General features: G+C 60.8%; 3 protein-coding genes across 3 annotated transcripts in view; 2 read left to right on the plus strand and 1 right to left on the minus strand.

The window, feature by feature from the left end:
* Nucleotides 1-27380, plus strand: part of MFSD1 (major facilitator superfamily domain containing 1) — an 88273-nt gene that overhangs the window by 28880 nt on the left and 32013 nt on the right. The gene's annotated exons all lie outside the window — the stretch shown is intronic.
* On the plus strand, nt 4908-27166 carry GFM1 (G elongation factor mitochondrial 1). Its single transcript, XM_056113953.1, has 18 exons — nt 4908-5028; nt 6345-6500; nt 6835-6967; nt 7085-7289; nt 7882-7998; nt 8335-8485; nt 9668-9825; nt 10431-10515; nt 11395-11532; nt 12361-12462; nt 13878-13934; nt 14629-14766; nt 15417-15499; nt 21413-21575; nt 22630-22774; nt 25908-26068; nt 26393-26446; nt 26520-27166. The coding sequence occupies exons 1-18, from the start codon at nt 4975-4977 to the stop codon at nt 26649-26651; spliced, it is 2232 nt and encodes a 743-aa protein (XP_055969928.1). The 5' UTR covers nt 4908-4974; the 3' UTR covers nt 26652-27166.
* On the minus strand, nt 15583-19528 carry LXN (latexin). Its single transcript, XM_056114263.1, has 6 exons — nt 19400-19528; nt 18929-18991; nt 17933-18110; nt 17521-17657; nt 15884-15946; nt 15583-15691 (listed from the first exon to the last, which is right to left on the minus strand). Exons 1-6 carry the CDS (start codon nt 19526-19528, stop codon nt 15593-15595), a joined length of 669 nt encoding a protein of 222 aa, XP_055970238.1. The 3' UTR covers nt 15583-15592.

A 27380-nucleotide genomic window follows, 5' to 3' on the forward strand; every position in this document is an offset into this window, starting at 1 on the left:
TGCCAAAAACAGTAACAACAAGTCTCACAATGGAGATGCTACTGGTGCCCGCTTGAGCAAATCGATGAACAACGGGAGGACAGTGCTACAGTGCTACTTTTACTTGAATTTACTTGATAGAGCAAAATCTAGACATTGTGATTCTCCTTTTGCCTAACATCAAGTCACTGATGGTGACTTGAATTTTTATGTTAACAAGAGGACAATAATGAACAATGCACTCAATGACTCCTATATAATGTGGCAATTAGAGAATTCATGGATTCCCTCACTTTTTTCCACCACAAATGTCAAGTACAAATTAAAGTTTGTATTTGTATACACACCAATGTGTGTATATAAATAATCACTGTGTCACTATCACTGTCATCCTGTTGTTCGTCAATTTACTCGAGCAGATGCCAGTAACATCTCTCTTCGTCCCAGCCCTGAGATTTTAGCAGCCTCTCCTTATTCATCTTTCCCAATGATTGGAGGCTTTTTCAGGGTCAGCGGAATGAAACCCGTTATAGTCACTGGTTTTGGCATATCAAATACGACACGGGTAGCTTGCCAGGCTCTGCCCAGGCAGGCGGGATACTATAGGTAACTTGCCGGGCACTCCGAGAGGCACATATATATATATTTTTTATATTTACATATATATTTATCTATATCATTATAATATATTTACGTATACATATATTATATATTATATACATATATTTATACATATATATATTTCTCTTCATGATTTTGTTGCCTACTGTCTAAACTCCATCAAACATGGTGTGGTAATTATGTACAATGGGTAGGAAGTGTCCCATGATGTGTTGTGCGGCTGCTTTCCTGGCAGCGGTTGGGTAGTGGAGGTCGGCTGCTGGGGTTGGGTCCCTTGGGACGTGGAGGGCTCTCGCCTGCTCCCCCCTGGGCTCCCTGAGTGGAAACAGCCTGGCACAGAGTCCAGTGGCATGGTTTTGGGGGCCTCCTTTTATACTCCTGTCTGGGAGGAGCAGCCGTGATAATACCTTTCTCTTTTGCTACGTGCTTGCTTTTTGTAATTTTTTTTTTTTTTTTTTTTGCTTTTTGGGTCACACCCGGCGATGCACAGGAGTTACTCCTGGTTCATGAACTCAGGAATTACTCCTGGTGGTGCTCAGGGGACCGTATGGGATGCTGGGAATCGAACCTAGGTCAGCTGCATGCAAGGCAAACGCCCTACCCGCGGTGCTATTGCTCCAGCCCCACTTTTTGTAATTTTTAAAAATTTTTTTAATTGAATCAGTGAGGTACACAGTTACAAAACTGTTCATGATTGGGTTTCAGTCATATAATGTTCCAGCACCCCATCCCTTCACCAGTGTATATTTCCCATCACCAATGTCCCCAGTTTCCCTCCCACCCCCATGGCAGGCACCTCTCTCTCTCTCTCCCTCCCTCTCTCTCTCTCCCTCCCTCTCTCTCTCTCTCTTTCTCTGTCTCTCCCTCCCTCCCTCCCTCCCTCCCTCCCTCCCCCACTCCTTTTGGGCCTTAAGGTTTGCAATACCAATACTGAAAGGTTGAAAGGTTATCAGGTCTATCCCTTTACCTGCTCTCAACACTCGGTTCCTATCCAAAATGATCATTTCCAACTATTATTGTCACACTGGTCCCTTCTCTATCCTAACTGTCCTTTACCACCCCCCCCCCCCCCACACACACACCTGTGGCAAGTTTCCAATCATTGACCTGTCTTCCTCACCCATTTTTCCTTGGCCTTGGCTATTAGTCTCACACTATTTTTTTTTTTACATACCACAAATGAATGATACAGTCATTCTATATCTGGCCTTCTTCTTCATTTCACACAGCATGATACTCTCCATGTCCCTCCACTTATAAGCAAATGTCATGACTTCATTTCTCCGAAGGGCTGCATAGTATTCCTTTGTGTAGATAGTTTCTTTATCCAGTCGTCTGTTCTCAGTTGTTTCCAGATTCTGGCTGTTGTGAATAGTGCTGCGATGAACACAGAAGTACAGATGACATTTCTGCTGTGTGTTTTGCCACATGCTTTCTTGGAGGACACAAAAATGTGATATAGAGAATATGTGCCAATTCTCTGTTCACATAATGCTTTAATTTTAACCTTTTGCAGAGTTTATGCTAAAGTCAACCTTAGCCAGTCTCCCAAAGGGTTTCTCACTTGGGCCTGCACCCGCATCTCGTGTTCTCGGGGTGCCAGGGAATGAAAGCCACACGGTTTGGTGTCTGGGGCCTCAGCCTTGACTGTGAGCTCAGAGTCTTGGCTGCTATGGGACAGGCTGTGTCAGAGGGTGCCTGCCTGCCTGTCTGCCTGCATGCGTGCATGTGTGTGTGTATATGTGTGTGTGCGCGTGTGTGTCTGTGTACTGTATGTGTGTGTAGTGTATGCGTGCATGCGTGCGTGTGCGTGTGCGTGTGTGTGTGTGTGTGTGTGTGTGTGGTGCCTGTGGGGGTGGATGGTGCTGCAGGGGCTCCAGGGAAGAGCGTGATGGTCAGGGGCTGTGGGATCTGGGAGGTGGGATCTGTCTGCACTCAGACCTTGGCCCTGCACCTACCATAACTCGGGACGGAAACTTCCGGTCGCTATGCTTGCTCAGTGTTTGCTGAGCTCTGGTTATGTGGAGATCCACCGAGGGGCCCTGCCAGCGGCGACCTGGGAGTCTCCGTTACAGGATTTCACTTGCGGATCTGAATTGGGGGGTTCAGCTCCCAGTATGGTGCTTGTTACTGTCTCCTGGGTCACGGGGTCCTGATCTGACTTTCTCCTGGGAGTGGCCGTGGGGGACCCTTGCTCACTCGCAGCTGGTGCCCGCATTTCCTAGGTCTGTGGTCAGGCGACAGCAGAATGGCTCAATCCCGAGACAGACTCGGTGATGGTTTATATCAGGGCAGTCGTCAGCTAATAGGTATATCAGAGGTTTAGATCGGGGGCAGTTTTTATTATGTAAATTTAAAACGAAAATATTCTAGTCCATATAAAAGGTTGGGCTTTTTATGATATAAAATCTCAGAATTGCCCATCTTAAAGAAGTTATTAACACCACCAATTGTGTAATCACAGAATAGAAAATGATGTTTAGATAAAATTTTTATGGTTTTTTTCTCACTTTCCCATTGCCCCCCTTTCTAAAAATGTAATCACAGTGAGAAACTTTTCACGTCTCTTAAAATTTTATTCCAAACAGTATTCATTACAAGTACTAGATGTGCCAGCTCAAGTCCGACCGCACCCCCATCTCAGGGCCCAGGGGTTGCCCCAGCAGTGTGCGGGTACGGCCTGGTGCTGGGGAGCGAACCAGGCCTCCTGCGTGGCCCCAACGCTGGCGCACATGTCCTCTGAGCACGACACGACCCCCCCCCCCAACCCGCCCCAAATGTCACATAAAAACTGAGGTCAAGTTAGTTCTTGGATACCTAGACAGGTCATCAGTAAACCCAGTACAAGGCTTTGGTCGCCAAAGACAGCACCGAAGGATCTTTCTTGTGTGGTTTAAGGGTCAGAGTTTACAAAGGTGGGCACAGCTGCTGGCTGTATGCTCTGACTTGAACTTCCTGGATCTGAGTCCTGACTAACCCTAACCCTCACCTGCATGGAGGTAGCTGGTTCTTCATTTCTGTCTTTCAGTTCTCTTTCTGAAACAAAACTAAATTGCTTTGGCTAAAAGTGGTAATTTTAAAAAATTAAGAATACGTGATATAATAATTACAGAAAATATGAATAGATATACTTACAAGAATGAATTTTTACTTAAGGAACCTATTAAACTGCTATTCCGGCATTGTCAGGATGCTGTTTTAGTAACATTAAACGGTGCTCGGGGCTTACTCCTGGCTCCACACTCAGGGGTCACTCGGGGCATCGCTGGAGCATCAGAGCCAAGGCGACCACTTAAAGCAACTGTCACAGCCCTGGCCCACATTTCCAGGTTTAATTCTAAAAAACAATCACCGTTTGCTGCTCACAGCTGTACAGAAGACACCAGCGCCGGGGCCATAGAAGGGCATCATTCAGGAGACAAATGACAGCGGGTGGTCCAAAGCCTGCGCCTGGGCAGGCGTGGCCCCAGCTGCGGGGTGGGGATGGGGGACGTCAGCTCAGACCCTGGATTCTGAGTTTCAGCCACCGGGAACGCGGACAGCGAATTCCCTGGCCACACTCCACAGGCCGCGGCCAGGCTCAGCCAAGGGGTCCAGGCTTACCACCTCAACGGGGCCCAATGCGCAGCCCGTTACCGTAACTGCACCTGGCGAGCATACCGAGGCCAGGGAATTACGGTAACGCCCTGCAGCGTGGCAGCCGCCGCCCGGGCCACGGAGAGGCACTGCGGGGGCACAGAGGGGCACATTGGGGCACGGAGGGGCACACTGGGGGCACAAAGGGGCACACTGGGGCATGGAAGGGCACTCTGGGGGCACAGAGGGGCAATGCGGGGGCACAGAGGGACACTGCGGGGGTACAGAGGGGCACTGCAGGGGCAAAGAGGGGGCACAGAGGAGCCCTGCGGGGTCACGGCGGGGTACGGGGTGGGGGGGGACTGCGGGGCCACAGAGGGACACTACGGGGGCACGGCAGGGTACAGATGGGGCACGGAGGGGCACTGCGGGGGCACAGAGGGGCATTGCGAGGGTCCGAATGCTGACCGGCTCTGGCCTGGACCGCTCACCTGCTCCCGCGGCTCGTGGCCGTCGGGGCGGCCAGACCCCAGCGGCGGGTCCCGCTCCCGCCAGGACCGAAGAGCACGCGACGCCGCCGGCGCTGCACTTCCTCCTCCGCGGCTGCAGGGGGCGCGGGCGGCGGGCGGCGGGCCTTGGCTTCCGGCGCGCCCCCCACGGCCGTCGCCCCCGCCCCCCGCGGCGACCTTCGCCCCGGAAGCGCTCCCGGCGCCCGCGCGGCGTGACTTTGGCGGCTGCTGGCGGGGCTGCGGCGCCCGGACAGCGACCCGGTGGGCTCGTGTCACCCCTCGCACGGCCATGAAGCTGCTGGCGGCCGCCGCCGGCGCGGCCCGGAGCTGGGCGGGACGGCAGGTGCGCGGAGGGTCCCTGCGGGTACACGGGTTCACCCTAGGGGGCCCCGGGCGCACCCCAGGGTGCCCACCCCAGGGTGTCCCCTTGCCCCCCAGGATGCCCACCCCAGGGTGCGCACCAAGGATGCCCCACGCCCCCCCTGGGTGCCCACCCCAGGGTGCCCTGGACCCACCCCAGGGTGTCCCCTTTACCCCGAGGATGCCCACCCCAGGGTGCGCACCGAGAATGCCCCACGCCCCCCCGTGCCCACCCCAGGGTGCCCCGGACCCACCCCAGGGTGCCCACCCCAGGGTATCCCCTTTCCCCCGAGGATGCCTGCCCCAGGGTGCGCACCGAGGATGCCCCACGCCCCCTCCCCCGGTGCTCACCCCAGGGTGCCCCAGACCCACCCCAGGGTGCCCACTCCAGGGTATCCCCTTTCCCCCGAGGATGCCCACCCCAGGGTGCGCACCGAGGATACCCCATGCCCGCCCCCCCCCCCCGTGTCCACCCCAGGGTGCCCTGGACCCACCCCAGAGTGCCCCGGACCCACCCCAGGGTATTCCCTTTCCCCCGAGGATGGCCACCCCAGGGTGCCCACGGAGGATGCCCCACGCGCCCCCCCCCCCCCGGGTGCACACCCCAGGGTGTCCTGGACCCACCCCAGGGTGCTGTGCCCCGGGTGTCGAGCAGGAGGCCCGGGCTGGTCCTCCTGCTGCACCTTCTGGGGCTCCAGGCTCACTCTAGGTCCGGCAGCGTGCAGGAGCCAACCCAGGGAGGCACATAGGAAGTCTCTAAAACCTGAACCACTGGGAGAACATTTTCATGTTTCATTTTTTGTTTGCTTTTGCTTTTCGGCTCATACCCGGTGATACTTGGGTTCCTCCTGGCTCTGCACTCTGGAATTACTCCTGCTTGGGGGACCCTGTGGGATGCTGGGAATCGAACCTGGGTCGGCCGCAAGCAAGGCAAACGCCCTCCCCGCTGTGCTTTCGCTCCAGCCCCATCATGCTTCTTAAAAAGAGCCTGAGCCTTAAGTTTGCTCCGAACAGTGTTTGTTACAGGGACCAGATGTGCCAGCTCATGTCCGGTGACCTGTCCAGTGCACCTGTTCAGTGGCCCCCTGTGGGGCTCGGGGCTTGATCCCGGCTCTGTACTCAGGGAGCCTCCCTGCCGGGGTACAGAGACCCTTTGGGGTGCCGGAGGTCGAACCCGGTGGGCCACATGCCATGTCTCAGCCCCCGCGGTCCCCAGGGCTGCCTGGTGTCAGGGGGGCGCCCGGTCAGGCCCCGCGGGAAGCCCGGGGAGTCAGCGTGTGGCCCCCCTCCCATCTGCAGGCCCCCTGGCAGGGCTGCCGCCGGCGCTGCTCCTCGCGGGCGGTCCCCAATGAGAAGATCCGCAACATCGGCATCTCAGCGCACATCGACTCGGGGAAGACCACGCTGACGGAGCGCGTGCTTTACTACACGGGCCGCATCGGCCAGATGCACGAGGTGGGCACCCGCGGGGGACCGGGGGCTCGTCTTGGCACGCTCTGGTGCCAGGGGTCCGCTGGGGGCTCATACTCAGTCGTCACGTGGGACAGACCCTCGCCAAACACGCACGACGGCTCGTGAGAGGGGGCCAGAGTGATAGTCCGGGGGAGGGCACGTGTTCTCGTGACCTGGGGGCGCCCGCCAGCAGGGGTGACACCAGAGTCCTGCTGGGGGGCCCCAGAACACAAACAGGTTCCTGCCCCCCCCAGCCCGGGGCCCAGCGGGCGAGCAGCGGACAGGCTCAGTGAGGGCAGGCTGGTGACGGGTGGCTCTGTGACTGTGGGCCTTGCAGGTGAAGGGCAAGGACGGCGTGGGTGCGGTCATGGACTCCATGGAGCTGGAGCGGCAGCGTGGCATCACCATCCAGTCGGCCGCCACCTACACGCTGTGGCGGGGTGTCAACATCAACATCATCGACACCCCGGGTAGGTGGCGGCACCCGCTGGTGGGGGGAGGGGCACCATCAGCATCATCGACACCCCGGGCCGGCGGGTGAGGGGCACCCGGCGGGTGGCTGCTCAGGCCCCTTTCCTGTCCCGCAGGGCACGTGGACTTCACCATCGAGGTGGAGCGCGCGCTGCGGGTGCTGGACGGCGCCGTGCTGGTGCTGTGCGCCGTGGGCGGGGTGCAGTGCCAGACGCTGACGGTGAACCGGCAGATGAAGCGCTACGATGTGCCCTGCGTCGCCTTCATCAACAAGCTGGACCGCACCGGCTCCAACCCGGCCCGCGCCCTGCAGCAGATGAGGTGGGTGCCGGCCCTGCCGCCCGCAGAGGGGCGCCCAGGTGGGTGGGGACAGTCTGGCAGGCGGGAGCGGTGTTGGCAGCTAGAGAAGGTTCTGGAAGTGCTCCTGTTTCTCCTCGGCTTCCTCCAGAGGAATCGAAACTTCCCGAGCCGGCCGTGGTGGCCAGAGTGACCGCAGCAGCCGCAACCCTCAAGCGTCCATGCCTGGCCCTTTGTGGGACTGAGGCCCGGCCTGTGGGGGCCGAGCCCCTGCCCGTAGCCCCGGAAGGAGTGCGGGATGTGGGGTGGTGTGGCCCTCGGCAGGATAGCGGGGCCTTGTCCGCTGGGAACTTGTGGCATCTCAGGCAGCCGGGGCTGGCCTCACCTGTGCTCGGGGCCGGGAGAGGTGGTAGGCGGTCCCTGGGCGGGCATCTCTGGGCAGCGTCTTCCTCTCCGCCCCACTCTCTCTGCTCCTGCCCTCACCCGTTTCCTCAGTTGGTAACTGCAGTTTCAGAACTCCGGCCTCTCCCTACCTTGTGCATGACCTCCGAGGACCCCGCTCCCTGGGGAGCGCAGGCGGCTCCTGGGGGGCTGACGCAGTCTCTGCTGCTCGCAGGTCAAAGCTCGGCCACAATGCGGCCTTCCTGCAGCTCCCCATCGGCCTGGAGGGCGGCTTCAAGGGCCTCGTCGACCTCGTGGAGCAGCGGGCCATCTACTTCGACGGCGACTTCGGGTGAGCCTGGAGGCTCTGAGCTGGTCTCGGGGAGGGTCAGAGGGACGCAGGGAGGCGCTGGTCGTGAGCGAGGCGGGTTCTGTCTGACGGGCGCGTCCTGCAGGCGTGAGCACGGCTTCCGAGTCAGCCCCGGCCCTCTGCCACCTGCAACAGTCTGCATTGCAGTTCATGACTCTGTGACGGTTGTGGCATTTGGGCGCTTGAGTGCAAATATCAGCCCTCTCCCCCAGATTCCAGCCCCTCTCTGCGCCCTCTGTGCCCCCCGCCCCCCCCCCCCCCCCGGGTGGCTCTCAGCCATCCAGGTTCCCAAGTGCCTCACGGGTTGGCTTTGCCCAGTCAGGAGGTCCGGTATGAGGACATCCCGGCAGACTTCCGGGCAGCGGCAGCAGACCACCGGCAGGAGCTGATTGAGTGTGTGGCCAACTCAGATGAGCAGCTGGGGGAGATGTTCCTGGAGGAGAAGACCCCGTCGGTCTCTGACTTAAAGGCCAGTGCTTGCGAGTCCCCGTCACTGGGGAAGGGGCGTCCGGCCTTGGCGGGGACTCCCTGCTTATCAGCAATGAGGTCTGAGTGGGCGCATTCCACTAGAGCGAGCGGGTGCTTCACACTCACCACGGCAGCTCTTCAGCGAGTGAAGGCGGAAAGTGGTTTTCAGCCAGTCCATGGGCCCGCGGGTGTAGATGGTTGGACCTGGGGTCTCCCGCCCTGCTTCCAGCTGCCGTGCCATGTGCAGGGCCGGAGCCGTCCGCTGGTGGGGGGGGTGGGGGACAGAGTGTCTTAAAGTGACACCGCCACCCCAGGCGCCTTCCTGCGGCCCCAGGTGCATGGCTGTGGAGAGCAGGTCGGGGTTGGACACTGACCGGGACAGTCACTTTGCTCCTGCGGGCCTGCGCCCCAGCTGAAGAGGCTCGAGAATACGGGGCCGCTTCTTCTGTCTCTTCTCCCCCGTCTTCCCCACTGCCGTGCTTCTCTGTGTGGCTGTGGAGTGAACGCCCTGGGCCCTAGGAACAGGCTGTGTGCGGGGCTGGGGCAGGGGCCACGGCACTGCCGGGAGGGAGGCGGAGCTGGGTCCCCCGTGCCCAGTGGCCCCTGCTGCCCCCTATGCCGCCACCTGGCAGTGGCTGTCCACAACTGTGGTCCTGACCTGCTGCCTGCCCTTGCACAAGTGGACATCGGCCCGCAGGGGTTTTCAGCGGTGTTTGCTGCCACAGAGGAACACGTGTGGCCCCCTCAGGGCTGCGTGCAGACCCTTGAGGCGTCCCATTCTGTTCCGGGTGAGCGTACAAACGCCAGCTCCCTGCATGCCTTGTGTGTGCTGCTGACCTGTGGGAAGGCCGCGGGTCCTTGGCAGAGCCTCGCCTGGGTCTGAAGCTTCTGTGCTCACACCTTCAGTGTGTGTCTGCTTCAGCTGACATCAGTGACGTTCTGAGAAAGCCCTGAAGGCGCCTGACCAGGGCCTGGGCCATGGGGCAGTGGGGGGCGTTTTCCCGGCTCATCCCCGGCCCCCGGAGAACCCGCCGGGTCCACCAGGGGTGTTTGAGCACAGCCGGTTTGGCCGCCCGTCCCCTCCCCAGATCCCGCTGCCCAGTGGATGGACCGGTGACCTGGAGGGCACCAGGCTGGTGTGTTCTTGCACTCCTGAGACTCATGGTGCTTTTTCCGGTCACAGCTCGCCATCCGGAGAGCCACTCTGCAGAGGTCCTTCACCCCCGTCCTCCTGGGCAGTGCCTTGAAGAACAAAGGTGTGCAGCCGCTTCTCGATGCCGTGCTCGAGTACCTCCCCGACCCGTCGGAGGTCCAGAACTACGCGATTCTCAACCAGGAGGAGTAAGTCCTGGTCCGTGTGCAAACATGGTCAGGTGGTGGCGGAGTTTCCTGGCGTTTAGTGTCAGTCAGGGCTGGGGATGGTCTGGGGGGAAGGCGTGTGTGGAGGCGGTGGCCTGGCCGGGTCCCAACCCGGCACCATGTAGGTCACCCTGAGCAGTGTTGTCACCCCGAAACAACCAAGTCAAACCGCTGCTTGTCTGGGAAGCCACTTTGACATACAGAAACACACACACTGGGGCTGGAGCGGCAGCATGGCAGGGAGGGCACTTGCCTTCCACGTGGCCAGCGTGGTCTCGATCCTCGGCATTCCACATGGTCCCCCGAGCCCCTCCAGGTGTGATCTCCAAGTGCAGAGCCAGGAGTAGCCCCTGAGCACTGCCGGGTGTGATCCAAAGTCCCAAAAGACTGGGGCAGCACCACCTCCCTGTCCAGGTCTGGCCCGCCGGGGTTAGGGGCCTGCTTCCCACTGACTCGGGCCGCGGCTGGCTGGGCCGGGCTCCTGGTGCGTGGTCAAGACTGCAGGGGCCAGGATCCGGGCCCAGGCTGCGGCAGACCTGACTCGCCCCAGCGCGCCTGTGTCACTGTCGTGTTGCTTCTCTCCGAAGCGCCTCCCAGGAGAAGACCCGCGTCCTGATGAGCCCCCTGCGCGACAGCTCGCACCCGTTCGTTGGCCTGGCCTTCAAGCTGGAGGTGTGTGTCCGCTGCCGGGAGACGCCTGCCCTGGGGTCCCCACCACAGCCACCTAACCTCTGCTCCTGCACACGTGGCCGGTGACCCCCTTCCCTCACCATGAGGGGGCAGAGGCAGCCCAGGCGGTATTTGGGGTGGGGGGGGCTTGTCTCCCACCCCCATGTGTGTGTGCTGGCGGTCGCTCACTGTGCTTAGGTTAATCATCCGGTCTCATGGCTGCATCAGCCGTGCCTGGCCCCAGGCTCCCCCTCGGGATCGAACTTGGGTCCGGCACATGCCTTCAGGGCCCTCCCCCATTTGGCCCTGCTGAGCTCATTCCTAGCCAGTGGCCGGGCAGCTTCAGTATCTCTGCTGGAATTCCTGAGAAGTTCCCACTGGTTGTGCAGTTTCCTCTAGGATGACGCCTTCCACTTTCTGTCCTTTCTTCCTTGCTCTGTGCAGTTCCCTCTGGGAAGACACCTTTCAGTTTTTCTCCTCCTTCCTTGCTCTGTGCAGTTAGTTCCTTTAGGGATGACGCCTTCCACTTTCTCACCTTTCCTTCCTTGCTCCATGCAGTTCCCCCATAATGACACCTTTCGCTTTCTCTCCTTTCCTACCTTACTCCATGCATTTGGATGATGTCTTCCACACTCTCTCCTTTGCTCTCCGCAGTTTTCCCTGGGATGACACCTTCCACTTTCTCTCCTTCCTTCCTTGCTCCGTGCAGTTCCCCCATGATGACACCATCTTCTTTCTCTCCTTTCTATACTGATTCCGTGCATTTCCCCCCATGATGACGCCTTCTGCTTTCTCTCCTTCCTCGCTCCATGCAGTTCCCCCCATGATGACGACGCCCTCTGCTTTCTCTCTCTTCCTTCCTTGCTCCTCTGGGACTCGCAGGCAGGCCGTTTTGGGCAGTTGACCTACGTGCGCAATTACCAGGGAGAGCTGAAGAAGGGCGACACCATCTACAACACACGCACGGGGAAGAAGGTGCGGGTGCAGCGGCTGGTGCGCATGCATGCCGATGCCATGGAGGTAAGTCTTTGGGCGCAGCGGGTGGGCTCGGCGAGCAGGCGGGCCCCCGGGAGCTGGCCTCCTGGAGAAGGAGGGACTGCGGGGGTTGGGGTGGCGTGGAGCCCTGTCTTCGACCCCGTGCGATGCCACCACAGGTGCGAGAGTCCACCTGCAGATGCGATCCCGATGGCCTGGCCTGGGAGAAGCGTGGGCGGGGACAGGTGGCCCAGGGGGGATAGAGCCCGCCCACCCTCGGGTCAGCTTTGTGTGCCTGGAGGCAGCAAATCTTGCACCCTCAGCCTCCGACTGTCCCTGCTGCCTCGCCCCCAGACTGTAGACGCTGACTTGCGGGAGGGGCACGGGGCCGTTGGGCCGGGACAGAGATGCACCTGCCGGCGCGGCTGCAGCTGTGGGGGTCTCACCAGCCCGCGGAGGGACAAAGCCAGGAAGCCCAGAGGCCCTGCCGCTTCCTGCCGCGCTGCCGCCTTTGTGTCCGCTTCCTTCCAGGCTGGGCTGCCACACGGGCCTGTGTGTGACCCCGCCATGGGCCGAGAGACCCCTGGCCTTGGTTTAGCCAAGGCCTCGATGATGGGGTGCATGGGTGGGAGTTGTACACTGGGCGCCTGACTGCGTGGCTCTGAGGGGAATGTGTGTGTCCTATTTCTGTGTGTGTGTGTGTGTGTGTGTGTCTGTCTGTCTGTCTGTCTGTCTGTGGGTTCCGTGTCTGACCTGGCTGTGCTGGGGGACAGTTGGAATGTGGACGGGTGCCACAGCCCTATGCAGGCCCCGCCGGCTGCACAGCTTCCCGGGTGCCTGGCCAGTGTCGTCACAGGCTTCTGCTCCCTTCAGGACGTGGAGGAGGCGTTTGCGGGCGACATCTGTGCCTTGTTCGGCATCGACTGTGCCAGCGGGGACACCTTCACCAGCAAGGAGAGCAGCGGCCTGTCCATGGTGAGTGGCCCGTCCCCGCGCACGCGGCCCACCCCAGGCCTGCTCCAGGGCCGGGCGCAGCGCACGTCTGTGTGCGGGGCAGTGCTCCCGAGCACTGAGCCGGGAGTGACCGCACCAGGTGTGACCTCAAACCCAGAGGTCCCTGTGAAGGTGCGTGGGTCTCCCACACAGGACTTGGGGCCCGGGACCCCCCTCCCCGCCCTGTAGCTGGGCCCCTGGCTCAGGAGAGGAGCAGGGTGGAGCCTCGTGCACGGGGCACGTGCTCTTTGCTCATGTAGGAGTGAATTACAGGGGTGGAGAGGGGACACTGCGGGGGGGAGGGCGTGCCTTGCACAAGGCCAGTCCCCAAACCCCACCAGAGGTGACCCTGAGACAAAAGTGTGGCTCCTGGAGCATCACCTGGTCCCCCCGGGATCCGTCACTGACCACAGGGCCGGGCAGAGAGCAGATCGAGTGTGTGTGGGCGCTGCCTCCGCTCCTCAGTGGCCTCCTCGCAGGGCCCTGCACCCGGCGCCTGAGCGCCCCAGGCCCACCGCTTCCCTCTTTGGGGTGCGGGACGCAGCTGTGGTGCCCAAGAAGGGGCCCCATGGCTCAGCCTCACGTGGCCGAGACACGTGCTCTACTTCCCTTTTGTCCGTAGAGGACCGCGGGCGTGTGGTGACCTGCCTGGGGACTGCTGGTCACTCTCCAAGAGGGCCTGCAGGCCGGGGGCACCACAAGGAGCTGTGGCCAGCTGCAGTCACTCACTGAGAGGACCTGCAGGCCGGGGCCACGTGCAGGGAGCCGTGGCCACCCACAGTCACTCGCCGAGAGGGCCTGCGGGCCGGGGCCACCCGCAGGGAGCTGTGGCCACCCACAGGGAGCCCTGGGCAGCTGCCAGACTCCTCGTGCGTTGGCAGACGCGAAAGAGCTCCTTGGGCCGGGGGACTGAGGGTGGGAGTGGAGTGGACACTGGCGGCTCCTCAGGACACCAAGCAGATCTGGGGAGTGAGTTGGCCTGCTGATCCTTCTGCCCTGGGCCAATGTGGGCAGCATCACTGCCTCTGGGACCACAGGGGGTCAGTGAGGTGGAGCGTGTCCGTCTGTGCCCCCAGAGCCCCCCTGGTGGTGGGTGGGGACAGGCTGCCCCAAGATTGATGCGGGTCCTTGCTGCTGTCTCGGTCCCGGGCATGCTGGCGGAATGGCCATTGGGGCAGCCGTGAGGACGGCGTCCTCATCTCGGTGTTGGGTGCCAGTTTCCCGGGCAGAGAAGCTAACAGGCCCACGTGTGACCGGGAGCTCCTGACCAGCTGACGGCTGCTCGGCCCTGCTGACTGCAGAGGCAGCTCTCGCCTCAGGCTGCCAACTACCCTCCTGTGGAAATGGCACCCTAAAGCCAGTCACCCCGACTCACTCTTGGCTCTGGAAATTTTCAGGAGTCCATCCACGTGCCCGACCCTGTCATCTCCATCGCCATGAAGCCGGCCAACAAGGTGGGTGTGAGCCCGCCCCCAGAGCACACCTGAGTCCCCAAGGAATGGGGCAGCCATGGCCTTGGGGCTGGGGGGACGTGTTCATGTAGGGCCACCGACCCATGGAGATGCAGCATCCAGCACGTCACACGCTGACCGTCGGGTCAAGGTGGCGCCTGGTCACTAACCGTTGCTGGAGAAACCAGAGTTGGTTCCACAGGCCGAGCCCCTGGTGTCTGGCCCTAACTTGGGGATGGGAGCCAGCCTCAGGAGCCATTTCCCCAGGGGAACGGCTTTGCGCCTGAAGCTGGGGAGGCTGGGGAGGCCGGGGGTTCCTCTCTGCCTGCGGGCGGCCCCCGCGGGGCTGTGAGGTACAGCCACTTCCTCGGCCAGGGGAGCCGTGACTGACCACAGCCGTCGGAGCCTTTGATTTCACTCTGCCGGGCTCTCAGTAATCCCATGGCTTCTCGTGCTTAGTAGGATTTATAGGTAAAGGTAAAGGTAAAGGCCCTCCCGTTGATCGTCGATTTGCTCGAGCGGGCCCAGTAACGTCTCCATTGGAGACTTTGTTGTTACTGTGTCTGGCATATCGAATACTCTCGGTAGCTTGCCGGGCTCTCCGAGAGGGGCGGAGGAATCGAACTCGGGTCGGCCATGTTGGCCGCTTGTAAGGCGAACGCCCTACCCGCTGTGCTATCGCAATGTTCTGTTATAGAATGATCTGGAAAAATTCTCAAAAGGCATCAGCAGATTCACAAGAGAAGACCCCACGTTTAGAGTCCACTTTGACACCGAGAGCAAAGAGACGATCGTCTCTGGGATGGGGGAATTACACCTGGAAATCTACGCTCAGGTGTGTGTGTGTGTGTGTGTGTGTGTGTGTGTGTGTGTGTACACACCTGGAAATCTACGAGCAGGTACCACCTGCGGGGGTTTGTTCAGGTTGGCCAGGGCGGGTGGGTGTGTGTATCTGTCTGTCTGTCTGTCTCTCACCTTCCCAGCCTCCATCATCCCCAGCGCTGGAGAGTGGGGTCCGTGGGCCCTGGTCCTTGTCTTGGGGGCAGCTGGCAGGGAGGCTCTGAGGTGCTTCCATTCCCGTGGCACGATGAGGAGCGAGCTGAGGGTCCCCCCGCAGGGCGGGCTCCCGTGGGAAGGGGCGGGGACGGGGCGGGTTCCTGTCCTGTGGGTGCCCCTGAAGCTGACTGTAGACATGTGGGTTTCGACCCCTCATCGTGGCATTCCCAGGTGATGCCAAGGAAGAAGTGGAGTTGGGGTGGAGAGGGGCAGGGTCGCTGACGCGTGTGTGAGCGGTGGAGAGTGTAGTGGCCCCGAGCCGGCAGCCCAGCCTCTCTCAGTGTGACAGCAGGTTCCGTGTCCTGTCCTTGCACCGGCGTAGTGGCTCTTGTGTGCTCGTGTTCGGTGAAGGGTGGTCAGGCCCTTTGGGGGTTTCCCTTGCGGCTCGCCCTGGAACACGTGAGAACGTCCTCTCCCTCGTCTTTGTAGCGGATGGAGAGAGAGTACGGCTGTCCCTGTGTCACCGGAAAGCCCAAGGTGGCCTTCAGAGAGACCATTACTGCCCCCGTCCCGTAAGTAGGCGGCACCAGACACTTGGGCTGGGGGGGGGAGCCTTTTATTTGGGGGACATGCGGCTCGGCGAGGGGGAGGGGCGCCGTCCCTCCTCACTGCGGTTCTGCGGCCTTGGGCAGGCGGCTGTGATGTTTGACCTTCGTGCCATACTGCGGGTGCCAGAGAACTTGCATCTGCCATGGGATGATCTCCTGTGGGTGACAGAAGCAGTGGCGTGGCAAGTGCCCAAGAGCGCCGGGCTGTGGTCAGGGCTCCGCCTTTCTGTGCCCCCTGGGGCTGAGGCCAGCCGTGGCGGGCGCCATCTGTCTGTCTGTCTGCTGGGGGCGGCGGGGCCCGGGCAGCCTGTCTGTGTGCTGGGGGCGGCGGGGCACGGGCAGCCTTACCTGAGACACGATGTCGTGGAGGAGAAGGGTATAATCCAGCTCGATGAAGTCGTCGTTTCTCGGCTAGAACCACAGACATGGGCCTGGTGTCAGTCACATCCGAGGGGCCGGGCCTAGGCTCGGGGTCACACCATGGCAGCCCCAGGTTCCGTCCCCAGCACGATCAAGAATACAGGCATAGAAAGTGACAGCCACTCCCACTGGCAAATGTGGGACTTAAACATGCTTTTGTCAGTTGGTAGCTATGATACTTGTATTTTCAGGTAAACGAGAATTGGATGTCATGATTTCAGTTTAGGCTGACAGAAAATCTATTTTCTGGTGTTAAAAACGGTTTTTAAGAATCATGGATGGGGGGGCTGGAGCAGTAGTACAGCGGGCAGGGCGTATGCCTTGCACACGGCCCATCTGGGTTCAATTCCCAGCATTCCATATGGCCCCTCAAGCAACTGCCAGGAGTAATTTCTGATTGCAGAACCAGGAGTAGCCCCTGAGCAACACTGGGTGCGACCCAAGAAGCAAAAAAAGAAAAAGAATCATGGGGTTTTGTTGGCTGCTCAGGGCCGCTACCCAGCTGGTTTCCTTGAAGATGGGCGCCAGGCGCAGTCTGTACCTTCACTTAGGGTTCTTGAACGTTCAGAAAAGCATTGCTTTTAAGAGAGAAACCAGCAAAATGACCATTTCCAGGAAAGGAAACAGAAATTCCCTTTCCTTCCATTTTACAACAGGAAATGGTACAATGCCATGCAAGTGGCGTTTTTCTGATTTGGTGATTTGGTGCTCAGTCTTGGCCCACCCCAGGCCCGGCTGAGCTGACGGTTGGTGTGAGGCGCCCGGCACGGCAGGGGCCCGAGTCCAGCCTCCAGTGCCCACAGGCTCAGGCACTGGCCCCACCACCGTGGCCCCTGCACTGCCGGGCATTCTGGATTTTTAAAAGTTCTGCCAGGTACTGCATGGTGGCACTTTATTTTTTAATTTTTTTAATCTCTCGGTAAAACTGAGTGTGAACAGATTCATTTTCCTCTGTGGGACCCTGGAGGTGGGGCCTCAGAGGCAGTTCTGTGGAAACTGAGGCCAGCACCAGCGAGACAGGCGGCCGTGAGGAGACTGAGGGGCCCTTAGGAGCGGGCTGCGGCCGAGGCTTCTCCCCGCCAGCCCAGCACCCGCTGCTGTCTGAACACAAACCCAGGAGGAAATGGGGTGGGGGGACCAGGGAGCCAGTAACGGGGGCAGGCACTGGCTGTGCATAAGCCCGACCCTGGTTCCATCCCCGGCCCACCAGGAATGGTCCCTGAACACTGGCCGCGTGGCCCAAGCACAAACAAGAAGAAAGGAGCTATGAGGCGGGCACGGAGCCTGCCTGAGGCCAGGTCGTCCGACACTGCCTCGGCTGGCGGGGACTCCACTGCAGAAGCCCAGGGCCTCGGTTTTAACTCCAAGAGGTCCAGGGGTCGGGCGCTGGCATCTGTGTGGCAACCCCAGGTTGAACCTGGGCTGCTCAGCTGCTCTGTGGGTGTGGCCCCCGCCCCCCAGGTCCAGCGTGGCTGGAGGGGCCCTCTTCGCCCTCCTCGCCCGGTCATGGGTTCTGAGGCTTTGAATCAGCGTTAACCCTTGCACGCCGCCTGGGAATGACTCACCACTTGTCTGACAGTTTGGATCCTGGCCATCTTGTACCACGTGTTCTCGGTAGAGTTCTGCCATATGATATAACCACAGGCGACCCAGCCTAAATGTCGAACTGGCTCCATTTCTGGAGCGATATTCCCAAAATTGTCTGGTGGGGGGAAAGACGTGATATAACTTGCACATACAGAACCACCTTAAAAAAAAAAAGAGTTCAGTTCTAAGCAATATCTTGTTCCCCTCCAATGTGAAAATGCGGTGGTTTCCTGAATTTCTAAAATCTGTAATGTTTTTGTTGCGTTACATTGTTAACTTTTCTTTAAAGGCTAGTCTACTCCCGACAACAATCTGGAGGAGTAATTGAGCATAAGTAACTGACTTGATTGCAAAGTGAAAGGAAGGGTGTTTCGGACCGCGTTTCTATACCTGGAATATTCTGTGCATTCAGTGGCTCCTTGGTGGACTTCAGTCTTTGGTAGAATGTGTCGTCCTCTTTATCTGGGTTCTTCCCGACCTCTCCTTCGAATGTGAAGTTGACCTCGGGGGCTGTGTCCTGCCCTTCTGGCGGATAAAGCACCTCTGCGGTGCAGTTCACGGTAACTTGCTGCAAGAAACAGATTGCAGGGATCTGTACTTGGGGCGGCCTCCCTTGACCGGGTCCTGCCCAAGCAGGAGTCTCGGGAACCGACCCTGTATCTGGTCAGTGTGGCCATGAGGGCCGTCCAGGCTCGCGGGACTGTGTCAGCATGGTGGGATGTCCCTGTGCAGGGCCAGGCCTGGTCTTGACTTGGTTGACCGAGTTCAGGCTCTGGTCCCGTTTCAGACCTTCCCTTCGCGCCTGGCTCCTGCCCCAGCAGGGAGCCGCCCCCTGCCATGGCGATGGCCACGGCGATGGCTATCTGCTCACTCACATGCCTTCCCTGAGCTTCCTGAGCTCAGCAAAGGGCGATCTATTTTTGATTCCATGAGAGTTGTGGTGCAAATCACACCATATTAAGCGGGTCTCATTAATAATTGAACACTTGCATGGTTTTAAAATCTCTCCTGCCTCCTCTCAGCCCTTGCTGGAATCGTGGGTCTCAGCCTGCCCCTGCCAGGAAATCACTGCCGGCACGCGGCTGCGCTAATCAGGACCAGAGAGGAGGTGGATCTGAGGAAATGATGGGGCCGAGAGAACAGGCCCGTCCCCCGGGGCCTGATTGCGCGGCTCTGTGAGGGCAGAGCACTTTAATGGGAGCTGCTGCACTGATGTCTGCAGCCTGGTTTCCACAGCTCCTGCCGGCCTGAGCCAGGGGAGGAGCTGACCCTGGGTGGTCGGTGCTACTTGAAGGCAGCAGCTTCCCGGCCGCCTTTGAAAAATGTCATTTTGGGACCAGCGGGTCTGGAGTCTAGCCCTGAAGAGGTTCCCATTCCGGCACTTACCTTTTTGATGATTTCTTCCAGAGAAAATTTTAGATGATACTTATGTCCCTTTCCTGGAATGTCCTAAAAGTGAGAAAAGTGTGTGTGGTGTGAGCCGTTAGGATGATGACTCTCTGCACGGCTAGGAAATTGGGGCTGGGGGGCTGGAGCAGCTGGAGCAAACCTCCCCCGCCCCTGTGCTGCCTCAGGACCCTCTGCAGGGCCGAGTGCCCCGCCCGGCCCGCCCAGCCCTGGCTGCCCAGCCGAGGCTGTGGCACCTGCCCCCCCCCCCCCCCCCACACACACACACTTCGGCCTGCCCACACCCACCAGCCACACTGCCAGGGTGCCCTGCAGGGCAGGGGCAGCGGGAGCGGCCGCCTCCCTCGGGGCCCATTGAGCAGATGGCGGGGAAATACGGCCGCCGTCCTGAGAGACACTCAGAGGCGTCCACTCCCGCGGGAAGGGAAGGGAGGGCTGCTGCCCGCTCACCTCCAGGCTGGCCCGCTCCACGGCGCCCACCAGGAACACCTGGTGCGGGGTGCCCTGCTGGTAGTTGATGCAGTTCTCGACCACGGAGGCGGCCCGCGAGGCAGGCGCATGGGTCGGCGGGATCTCCATGGGCCTGGACGCTGGTCCTGCTCCTTCCTGCAGCAAAGTGCGGCGGGCTGGCCCGGCAGGCGGGCGGGGCGGGGCGGCTCCTCCTCCCGCCTCCCTCCCTCGCTCCCCGCCTCCCTCCTTTCCCCACCCCCGCGCCTCCTTCCTCCCTCCCTCTCCCTCCTCCTTCCTTCCTCACCCCTCCAGTAACGCCCACCAGGCGCCCCCCTTCCGTGCAGCCAGGGGGTCAGGGTGGGGGTCAGCAGTGGGGGGGTCTCGTGCTTCCACTTCTGCCCCCACAGCTGCCGGCTGGGGCTTCCTGGCCAGCAAGGGGCTGGGCCACTGCCCTGCCACTGTGTTGCCCGCAAGGGCCTCTGGCTGGGAGGGAGCCGCGGGGAGCCGGGCAGGGCGGGGCTGGGAGGAAGCTGCTGCGTCCTGCACCCCTCCAGTCCCCCGGTGAGCCCCAGTGAAAGAGACCCTGGGACAGACCCGAAAGCAGAACTCACGGAGCACTGGGAGCAGCTTCGGGGGGAGGGGCAGGGGGTTGGCCTGCTGCTCCCTGCTGCGCTTCCCAGAGAGGAGCAGGAGGGTCGCCCTTGGCGCACCAGGGCCCTGAGGGAGATTCTCCTCCAGGCTTTTCCCAAGAGCTTGGTTTCCTTTGGGGCTGTGGTTTGGGGGGCCACACCTGGCAGTTCCTGGGGTCTCTCTAGGCTCCCAGGGCGGGGCTGGGACACCTGGCGTCTTTCTGGAAAGGCGAAGGTGCTTTGGGGACGTGCCGCAGGCTGAGTCCCGGGGAGCCGCTGGAAGCGGTGTGTGAGCGGCTTGTCTCTGTCCGCCTGAGGCTGGCAGCAGGGGGGATGTGGGGGGTCCTTTCAGAGCCCCCCTCCTGCCATTAGCGCCCACCCCCCGTCTCGGCCGCTCCCAGAACCTCCTCGAGGTCTTTGCTGGAGGAAAAAGTTTCTTGGACAGGAGCCAGAATCCCTGATTCTTGAGCCTGAGGAGTGTGCGGGCCCCCTTGTGGGTCTCGGGCCAGGCGGGTCGCCTGTGTCATACATATCAGGTGTGAACATCACCCGGCCCATGGCCTGCTGTGCCCAGAGAGTCAGAGCCCTGAAGGACACCCTGGGCTGCTCTCAGCTCCGCACCTGGCCGCCGAGACCTTTCACCTTCCTGCCCCTCCCTGGCGGCCCCGCCCTGCGCTCCACCTGGCCTCGCCTTGGGCACTGGCCATGCCCATCCCCTTCTGTTCTCGCGGGAGCCTCTGGGGAAATGGCAGCTTGGCAGGGACCGCGCGGCCTGTGCTGCGCCCACTCGTCTGTGGCGTGGTGCCTGCCGCTCGCTCCCTGCGGGCGGCCCTGCCGGAGCTGTCTCCCCCAGGACCCGCCTCTGCGTCGCCAGCCCCGTCCCTGGGGACGCAGGACCGTGGGAGATGGTGCAGGCTGTCTGGGAGGGCTGCCACACGTCCCATTCTGGAACTTTCCTCCCGTCACTGGGTGTGATGTTTGCTCTTGGCGCAGCAGCTGGGCTTTCCCGGGCAGGCTGCACGGCGGTGACCCCTCGCCCCTGAGAGTCCCAGAGCAGCGGCCGCGTCTGGGGCTCCGCCTGTCCCTGTCACTTGTCCTGGTGCAGCTTCAGTGCTGGGAGACACTTGGGACCAGCTCAGCCATGGGCCACCCGGGGAGGGGGCGTCCCGGCGCCCAGGGCACCGCCGTGGTCATCTCTGCGTGGAAACTGACCTCTCTGGAGCTTCCCTCCGTGAGGGTGTCGGCAGCGTCCAGGGAATGTCAGAGAGAGTCCAGGGGGGGCGCGCAGGGGCCCTGGGTGAGTGACTTGCGTCTGCCCTGAGAGGACCCCGTTTGATGTGCGTGTCCCGTGCCTGCTAATCTTCTATTCCTGCCTCACTTGCAGGTTTGAATTCACGCATAAAAAGCAGTCGGGGGGTGCCGGCCAGTTTGGGAGAGTGATCGGGGTCCTGGAGCCCCTGGACCCGGAGAACTACACAAAGCTGGAGTTTTCCGATGAGACATTCGGAGCCAACGTGCCCAAGCAGTTTGTGCCCGCTGTGGAGAAGGTAAAAGCGGCGCAGACAACGTTCCTTGCATTTTAAATTTGTCAGTGTGTTTCAGAGTGTTTTGTGCTGACTCCTTGCTCTGTGCTCTGTGATCACGACTCCTGGCAGTGCTCAGGGAACCCTGCGGGGTGCTGGGGATCAAGCCCAGGTTGACCGTGTGCACTGAGAGCAAATGCCTTGCCGTTGTGCAGTCTCTCGGCCTCGGTTAACCCTTAGGTAGTTCCCAGGCCGTGTCTGGGGGCCCGTCGGAGAGACGGCGGCTCTGTGTGGGCAGCTTCCATCTGATCCAGCCTTCACGGCACCCACTGACACGGGCAGATGCTTCATGCAGGTGTCGGGGTCTCACACCCGGCAGCGCCTTGGGTTTGGGTGCAGGTGGGGTCCCCATTTGGGGGAGTGAGGACCACCCATCGCAGCCACTGCCCGGGCCGGAGCAGAGCCCGGAGGTCCCTCCCAGACTTGGCCCCTGGAGTGCAGGCTTCTGGTGCAGCAGAAATGGTTGTGTTTTGGGTAGTGGAAATCTTCAGGAGAGATGAGCAGCGCGAGGGTGCTCGCCTTGTCTGCTGCTGGCTCGGTGTGGCCCCCGGCATCCGTATGTCAGGAGAGACCCTCAGCACAGAGCCACGAGTAGCTCCCGATCCCGCTGGTGTGACCCCGACCAGAGTAAACTTGAATTTCCAGGGCCCCCCTCTCAGAGAGCAGAGGCTTTCTGTCGGGATCTTGTACTGGATCAGCTTGCAGCAACTCTGGTGATTGTCTGTACCCGGTTCTCTGCTTCACTGCGCTTCACACACCCAGCAGCTAGATCCTTCTCGGAGATGCGTCTAGGTGCCCCTTTCAGGTGCCTCGGGTGCCACCCGGGCCCCTGCGTGTGCTCGGCTGTGGGTTGCCTTCGGCAGGGCTCTGCAGAGCCTTCCAGGGAACCTGGCCGGGACTGGGCCGCTCACCAGCTCCTTTGGATTTGGAGGCGGGAGAAGAGACGGGGCCGGGGGCTGTTCGGGCTTCCTGGATTCCGTGTGTGGGAAGCCCCTCTGCAGAGACCCTCCTTCCCCAGGGCTTCCTGGACGCCTGCGAGAAGGGCCCGCTGTCCGGGCACAAGCTCTCGGGGCTGCGCTTCGTGCTGCAGGACGGGGCGCACCACATGGTCGACTCCAATGAGATCTCCTTCATCCGGGCTGGAGAAGGCGCCCTCAAGCAAGGTGGGCGGGGCCGGGGCTGGGGCCGGGGCCTCTGCAGGGGCGGGGCCTGCATCTGTGGGCGGGACCTACCCACAAGGGCGGGGCCTGTGCCCCTTGGGTGGGGCCACCTGCAGGGGCGGGGCCTGTGCCCCTGGGTGGGGTCTCCCCATAGGGGCGGGGCCTGCATCTGTGAGTGGGGTCCGCCTGCAGAGGCGGGGCCTGTGTCTGTGGGTAGGGCCCACGTGCAGGGGCGGGGCCTGCGTCCATGGGTGGGGCCCACCTGCAGGGGCGGGATCTACTCCAGAGCTGGGGTAGCCACCAGACCAGGTGAGGGGGGCCCTACGTTCCCTTCCTTTGTCATAAATGCCGTGGTATATTTTTCTAACGTTAAAATTCTTAGGTAATCTGTAAGTTACGATTTTAGTAAAGAAGACAAATGTTCAGCATTTTAAGAAATATACTAAAGAAAAATCACATTTGCACTGTTTTTAGTGACTCAGATGTCAGGAAATCCATAAATTTGTAAGTTGGTTTGGGCGGCATTTTGATGATGGCTGTGTATTTTGAGAGACTTTATTTTTTAATCGAAAGAATTGTTTCAGGAGGTGTTTGGGCCCTAGGCTGCAGGTACTCGGGGGTTGCTCCTGGCCTGTGTCTCTGCCCCGTGTCTTGGGGGACCGTACAGACCCTCTCCCCGCACAGGGGGCCACAGGCGTCCTTGGTGATGAAGTGTGACGGCTCCCCGCGCTGGGGGCTGGACCCTGCCCAGATGTGGCCTGTGGTGCTGTTTTAGGAGAGAGCACAGTGCGGCGGCAGCAGGGGCGGTACCCAGCAGTGCTCTGGGGCTGGGGTCTGCCGTGCGGGGCTCTACCCAGCAGTGCTCTGGAACGTGCCATGCCGGGCGTTTCCCACGCATGGCTGTGCTCTGCCTCTGAATGATCCCCACCCTGGTCAGTCTGTAAAAGCCGTCTGAGCCGACCCACAGCAGTCTCTGTGAATGCTGCTGCCCCATGGGCGGGGTGGGGGGGCTGTAGCCTCAGGCACCCAGTGCGGCTCTGCCTGAGACTGCTCAGAGTCTGACCTCGGGGTCATCACCAGGAGACTTCAAAGGTGTGGCCTGTAGCCAGAGAGGTCACTCTCTGGCCGCGGGTGAAGTGGGGATGGGAGTGTTGGGCAGGGACCTTGGTGACTCACAGCTCACAGGAGCCTCTTCCTCTAAGCACCAGATGGCCGGAGGGAAGTGACCTCAGTCACAGTGCCAGTTTCCGTTCCTGCTGTCCCTCGGGGCTGTGGTCTGGTCCTGCGCTGGCTCCTGCACGGCTGGCCAGAGGCCCCAGCCAGTGCCTGCAGGCCCTGCACAGTGGGCCCAGGCCCACTCCAGGCTGATGCTTCTCGACGGCAAATGCCGTGTGGGCCTGTGCCCAGGACAGGGGGAGTGGATGTGGACAGTGCCAAGGAGATAGGGAGTGGACGGTGCTGAGGAGACTGGGGGTGGACAGAGGAGGCTGGGAGTGCGGTGCTTCACTGCACGCCCCGTGTCACCAAGCATCTGTCACAAAGTGACAGTAGTCTCTTTTGTGCTTTGTTTCATCTTATTCAACATAATTGACAAAATTAGAAGATTTTTCACTACTTTCATTGTGACGCTTTTTTTTTTCTTTTTTTTTTTTTTTTTTTTTGTGTTTTGGGTCACACCTGACGATACACAGGGGTTCCTCCTGGCTCTGCACTCAGGAGTTACTCCTGGCAGTGCCCAGGGGACCATATGGGATGCTGGGAATCGAACCCGGCTCTGCCGCATGCAAGGCGAACGCCCTACCCGCTGTGCTATCGCTCCAGCCCCCGATGCTTTCTTAAAGACACTTGAAGTTCAAAAGTCACTGAATCTGGGCCGGAGTGATAGTCCTGCAGGAAAGGCACTCGTCTTGCCTGTGGCCGACCCGGGTTCAACCCCCACATCCCATGGGGCCCCCAACCCCCACCAGGAACGACCCCTGAGCGTAGCGAGGGTAGCGCAGCAGCAGACGTTCACCAGGGTAGCGAGTGTGGTGGCTGAGCAGTGTGGGCCAGTGGGGTTGTCACCTGATTCTGGGTGTTTGCCAGAGAACGGGCACCTGCCGCCCCCGCATGAAGGGGTTGAGTCTGCCCTTCCGGCTTCTCACCTGTCCCCGAGCAGAAGACCAGTTCATCTGTCAGGGGGTGAGAGCAAGCATGTGTGACGAATGAGCTTTCACCATCGCCTCTGGCCGGGCTGCCGGGCTGTTGTAGGGTGAGAAAGCTGGGCTGAGCTGGCCACAGAGTGACCGTCCTTGTCAGCTATTTTGTCACACACATTGGGAGAGAGTTCAAGTGCTCGTGAGGTTTTCGTGAAATACACGAGAACGAGCACGTTCCTGACTCCCTCCGGGCAGCAGTGTGAGTCAGACTCGGATGTCTGTCGGATACGTGTGTGCTCCAGTGTCCATCGGACACACGGATGCAGGTGGCCGTGCGTTGGGAGGCTGGACGCGGGCTGCTCTCTCGGCAAGGCTCAACATCGAGTGGACCACATGTGGGCGTGAGCCCCTCTCCCCCCCCCCCCCCCCCCCCCCCGAGCCCTGCCCCGAGCCCTTCTCTGGTCTTGGTAGGCTCTAGAGGGACATTTTCCAAGCGGGGTGTCAGAATGTTAGAGGCATTGCAGAAGCCCCGAGGAATTGGTGCTGGGGGGATCTGCTCTGGGCATGTCCCCCCACCCCCCAGCCTCCCATGGGCTTCGGGAAGGGGAGGGACCCTCCAGGAAAGTCAGGGTTGGCTCCCACCAATCTTTGGTTTTTGTTTCATAGCGTAATGAGGGTTTTTTGTGGTGGTGGTGGGCGGAAGGGGGGTAGGAATACCCGGTGGTGCTGGGGAATCCTCTGGGCTCGGGGGACCATAAGGGTGCCAGTGACGAGAACCAAGTTGGCCCCATACATGGCAAGTGCTTTACCCACTGGACAGTTTGGCTCCAGCCCGTCCATGGTTTCTTAAAGGATGGATGCGCAGTCCCAGGAACTCCAGAATCCAGTTTTCTTTCTAGGTGTTTCTTCCCACTGCCCGAGGAAGCGGGCCAGGTGGGGTATTAGAGCCCCCCTCTGCTGGGGGCCTCCCTGATTCACTGTCCTGTCTCCTGCCCCAGCCCTGGCAAACGCCACCGTGTGCATCCTGGAGCCGATCATGTCCGTGGAGGTCGTGGCCCCAAATGAGTTCCAGGGGCCCGTGATCGCGGGGCTCAACCGGCGCCACGGGGTGATCACAGGCCAGGATGGCGTGGAAGACTACTTTACGATCTACGCAGAGGTGTGGCGGGCGGGATGGGGAGGGGAGCGGCAGTCGTGGTGGCTGCTGGGACGGCCTGGGAGGTCCCGGGCCTGGCCTGGTCTGGGGGAAAGTGTGTCTCAGGAGTCAGACGGCGTGCCCGTTGCATGTCCCGAAGCGTTAACTGCCTGACAGTCTGGGCCATGGCTGGGGGTGGGCTTGAGGCAGGGGCCCATGTGGGAGGGAGGGAGGAAGCTGCCTCCCCCGTAGCTGCCCGTGGTTTCCCCCTTGCGGTGAAGCGAGGGTCGGCGGCTGGCGGCCAGGCCTGGGTGCCTCTGGTCTGCCCGTGACGCGCTTCCTCTGCAGGTCCCGCTCAACGACATGTTTGGTTACTCCACGGAACTGCGCTCATGCACGGAGGTAAGGCGCTCGGTCTGCCTGTGGGACAAAGTGGCGGTGCGGGGAGCAGACAGACAGAACTCTGTTCCCCCAGGGGAAGGGCGAGTATACCATGGAGTACTGCCGGTACCAGCCGTGCGCCCCAGCCACCCAGGAAGACCTGGTCAGCAGGCATCTGGAAGCCACGGGCCAGCTCCCTGCCAAGAAGGGCAAGGCCAAGAACTGAGCCGGGCGTCGTGGCTGGGCAGCCTGGCCCCGCGGGCAGCGAAGACACCGTCCTGTGCTGAGGAGGCGGTATTTATTGCTACGACTGTGTCTCTCATCTGTATCAATGGATTTTGTAGAGACTTGGGAAACGCAGATGCAGTTACTGTCCTCAGGAAACCTAGATGCAGTTACTGTCCTCGGGAAACCTACATGTACTTACTGCCGAGATAGATCTAATGTTGAAGAAAGAGGCAAGTGGCTTCCATGGGAGGTTGGCGCTGCCTTTCTGATGGTGCCCGTGAAGAGGGCGGGTCGGCCACAGCCCTCCTGGTTCCATCCGCCTGCCTCACTCCTCAGTGCTCGGCTTTCTGGGGACGGTTGTGAGCTCGGACTTGGCTGGACGGGAAGTGCCCAGCGCACTCATGCTTTCGGGAGCTCCTGGGTCCCCTTGGGGCTGAGCTGGGTGCAGGACAGGCCCCTTGGGAGCACTTCCTGTCTCTGCCCACCCTGGTCTTGGTGAATAATAAAGGACAGACCTGGAGTTGCCGCCTGCCCGCCTGCTGGATCTGAGCCTTGGCGCGTATTTGCTGGGACCGTGAGGCCAACTGTGCGGTGCTCTGGGCTGAGCTGGATTCCCCAGCCTGCTCCTGTGCCCGGAAGTTGCCCCTGAAGGTCGGCTCGGCTCTGGGGGCCTGGCTGTGCGGGGGGGGGGGGGGGGGGGGGGGGCTGGAGGGGGGTTCCCTCCATG

This window comes from Sorex fumeus, unplaced genomic scaffold (genome assembly GCF_029834395.1).
Source record: "Sorex fumeus unplaced genomic scaffold, SorFum_2.1 ptg000024l, whole genome shotgun sequence".
NCBI lineage: Eukaryota > Metazoa > Chordata > Mammalia > Eulipotyphla > Soricidae > Sorex > Sorex fumeus.

Coding starts and splice junctions, on each gene's coding strand:
- GFM1 (XM_056113953.1), top strand. CDS start 4,975: ATGAAGCTGCTGGCGGCCGCCGCCGGCGCGGCCCGGAGCTGGGCGGGA. Junction 6,968..7,084: donor CAACATCATCGACACCCCGG/GTAGGTGGCGGC, acceptor CCTGTCCCGCAG/GGCACGTGGACTTCACCATC. Junction 8,486..9,667: donor CGTCGGTCTCTGACTTAAAG/GCCAGTGCTTGC, acceptor TTCCGGTCACAG/CTCGCCATCCGGAGAGCCAC.
- LXN (XM_056114263.1), bottom strand. CDS start 19,528: ATGGAGATCCCGCCGACCCATGCGCCTGCCTCGCGGGCCGCCTCCGTG. Junction 17,658..17,932: donor GAATGCACAGAATATTCCAG/GTATAGAAACGC, acceptor TCCCCCCACCAG/ACAATTTTGGGAATATCGCT. Junction 15,947..17,520: donor TCCAAACTGTCAGACAAGTG/GTGAGTCATTCC, acceptor CTGTGGTTCTAG/CCGAGAAACGACGACTTCAT.